Source organism: Nelumbo lutea, chromosome 4 (genome assembly GCF_056320005.1).
Source record: "Nelumbo lutea isolate HS-2025 chromosome 4, American lotus-T2T, whole genome shotgun sequence".
Lineage (NCBI taxonomy): Eukaryota > Viridiplantae > Streptophyta > Magnoliopsida > Proteales > Nelumbonaceae > Nelumbo > Nelumbo lutea.
This window is the reverse complement of record NC_142687.1, coordinates 100280941-100283373: the sequence shown is the minus strand read 5'-3', so window position 1 is coordinate 100283373 and position 2433 is coordinate 100280941. Positions and strand designations below refer to the sequence as shown.

At 43.2% G+C, this 2433-nt stretch overlaps 1 protein-coding gene across 2 annotated transcripts; it reads left to right on the top strand.

The window, feature by feature from the left end:
- Positions 1–539: 539 nt before the first annotated feature.
- Positions 540–1994, top strand: LOC148862190 (uncharacterized). Of its 2 annotated transcripts, none has more exons than XM_088941424.1 (2): positions 540–883; positions 970–1994. In XM_088941424.1, exons 1-2 carry the CDS (start codon positions 796–798, stop codon positions 1767–1769), a joined length of 888 nt encoding a protein of 295 aa, XP_088797550.1. In that variant the 5' UTR covers positions 540–795; the 3' UTR covers positions 1770–1994. The 2 variants fall into 2 exon arrangements, with proteins under 2 accessions (XP_088797550.1, XP_088797551.1); XM_088941425.1 differs by having other exon boundaries at positions 542–883; positions 1011–1994.
- The last annotated feature ends 439 nt before the right edge of the window (positions 1995–2433 follow it).

The window sequence follows — 2433 nt, the reverse complement described above, 5'->3', positions numbered from 1 at the left end:
TCTCTAACAAACAATATATATTAATTATAAATTAGATGGTAATATAAACCTTTGCTTCAACCCAAACTGATGTCATAATCCAGATTTATCCACCCAAACCTAACCAAATTTTTATTCAACCCCACGCGTTGCATGGGTTTACTTGCTAATATACCTGGCACTGGCCAAACAACTCACTACATCTATATTTAATTAATTGGGTCTTGGCCTCTTGGGCCTAGGGTTGGGTTTGAGCCACCAACCAGGCTGAGACCAAGTGAAGTTGCACCGTAAAATTAAGCATCATGTCCAACCTTGGTGGGTAAGAGTTTGAAAGCTGTGATTATAGTTACTTTTCCATACAAGGAGATGTGATTCAACCGTCAGTCAACCCCCAAACCAGGCAATGGGAATTGGAAACAAATCCGGACCTCAGAGAAACCAGTAGTTTTATTGTACAAAAAAGGTCAAACCAACTTACAGCCGTGAAAAGGTCAAACCGTCACCCATGGTTTCGGAGAGAGAAACAGCTCTAAACCCACCTTCCAGCATATGAATATATCATTAGAGGGAGGCTGAGGAGAATTGAGCAGAGAGCAAAGAGAGAGGGCCATAGTTAGACCCTCTTTCTTGTATCTCTCAACAACAGAAAAGAAACTTCTTACAGAAACCCATTTTGCATTTCTTCTTCCTCTTTCTGTTTGTCCTCAGTTTTTCATCCATTTTTTCCATTCATTACAGTGGCATTTGGAATTGGATCTGTCTAATAGATAAAGCCTTTTTGTCCTGTGTTCCTGGTTGAAGATTTTAGACAATATGATGATTAGAACTTCAAATGCATCTCCTGAATTACTCCATCAGGCGAGTTGTAGCCTTGAGCGGCCAGATGATCCAACTTTAGAAGGTGGCCTCTCTCTCTCTCTCTCTCTCTCTCTCGTTGAATTTTTTTCCATTTTTTATTTACTTCCTTTAGTTTTTTTTATTTTTTAGGAGTGGCAGTAAATGTTAGGCTGCTACTGAAATTAATCCAGGATCATCAAGACGCAAGCACTAAAGAATTCGATGACCGGAAAATGCAAAGAGTTGCCAGCATGCTAACCATTCTCGACGACGTTAAAGCACGGATCCAAAAAACGCAAACGCTTGGTAGGAGAAGGATGGCCGTTCTGCGGCGGTGCAACACCGATCTTAAGCTTAACAACAGGGTATCACCAAGAGAAAAGAAGCCAAACGAACCAGTGACAGACGAGAACCAGAGGCTACGGAGGGAGCTCAGTGCGAGCATGGCGGCACGGAAGAGCCTGGAACGGATGTTCTCAGGCTTGGGGAAGGAGAAGGAGATAATAGCAGGGGAGCTTTCTCGAAAGGTTCACGAACTGAAAGACACGAAGGAACACCTCAGCGATGTTAAAGCACAGAACAAGATGTTATTGGCCAAGGTCAAAGCTTGCGCTGCCGGAAACAAAGACTGCAACTGTAGAAGAGGAGACGACGAAGGGAACGCTGCTGCGCTGCAAGAGCGTAACAAGCTTCTCTCAGAGAATCTCCTCAGGTCCTTAGATGGATATCGATTCTTGACGAAGAAACTGAAAGAATCACAGGATGAGAATACAAAAATGCAAGCAAAGATGGCAGAGATGGGGCTGGCAGTTTCGGCAGGCCTCAAGAGGATTCAGTATTTCCGTCAGCTAGTCGGAGAATGCAATGAGCGGCAGAGAAGGATTGAGGAGGAGATGGCAGAGTTGGAAAATATTTTCCAACTATTAGAGATGAAGGTTTGCAGGAGATAATTGTGAGGCGGTTCGGTCTGTTAAATAAATAAATAAAGGGAACCCAAAGGCTAGAGCCGACCTTAGTGCAGAAAACCCAAACCAATCTTTTGCCTTTCAGTTGTAAATTGAGCAACGCAGGTCGCAGGAGCAAATTTTGTTTTCCGATAAACGCAAACGCAAAGCAATTCTCCTGGTTTGGAACTTTGCTTACTAATAAAGATGAAAATATTTTACGGTATCAAATAGTTATTTATTCCCTACGAGGTATCAAATAGGTTTGAATGCTGCCGTTGTATCACCACACATTTGGTTGGTTGGGCATTTGAAAATTGGACCGGACAGGATGATGGATCGGTTAACATGGGAATCGGTCATGGCTCTAGATCCGTTTTGGACCCCAAAACCATCCAATCGAGCTTCGGACTGGATTGGCAGACCGTTTAATCTAGGAATCAGTGGCTAAAACGGTTTCATTTTCCGACCGTTTTTTAAAACCATTCGAACTAACATGTGGTTTTCGCTAATACATTGGGACTATTGGATTAGGCCCAGACCCATCTGGCATTACAAGACAAGGCCAGGATTGAGCCGACCTCGGCTTGACCCTAGTTGCAGCCCTAAACTTCCTTGAAAGCAAAAAATGAAAAAGGGAATTACTCAAATTTGGTCTAGCTAGGTGGGG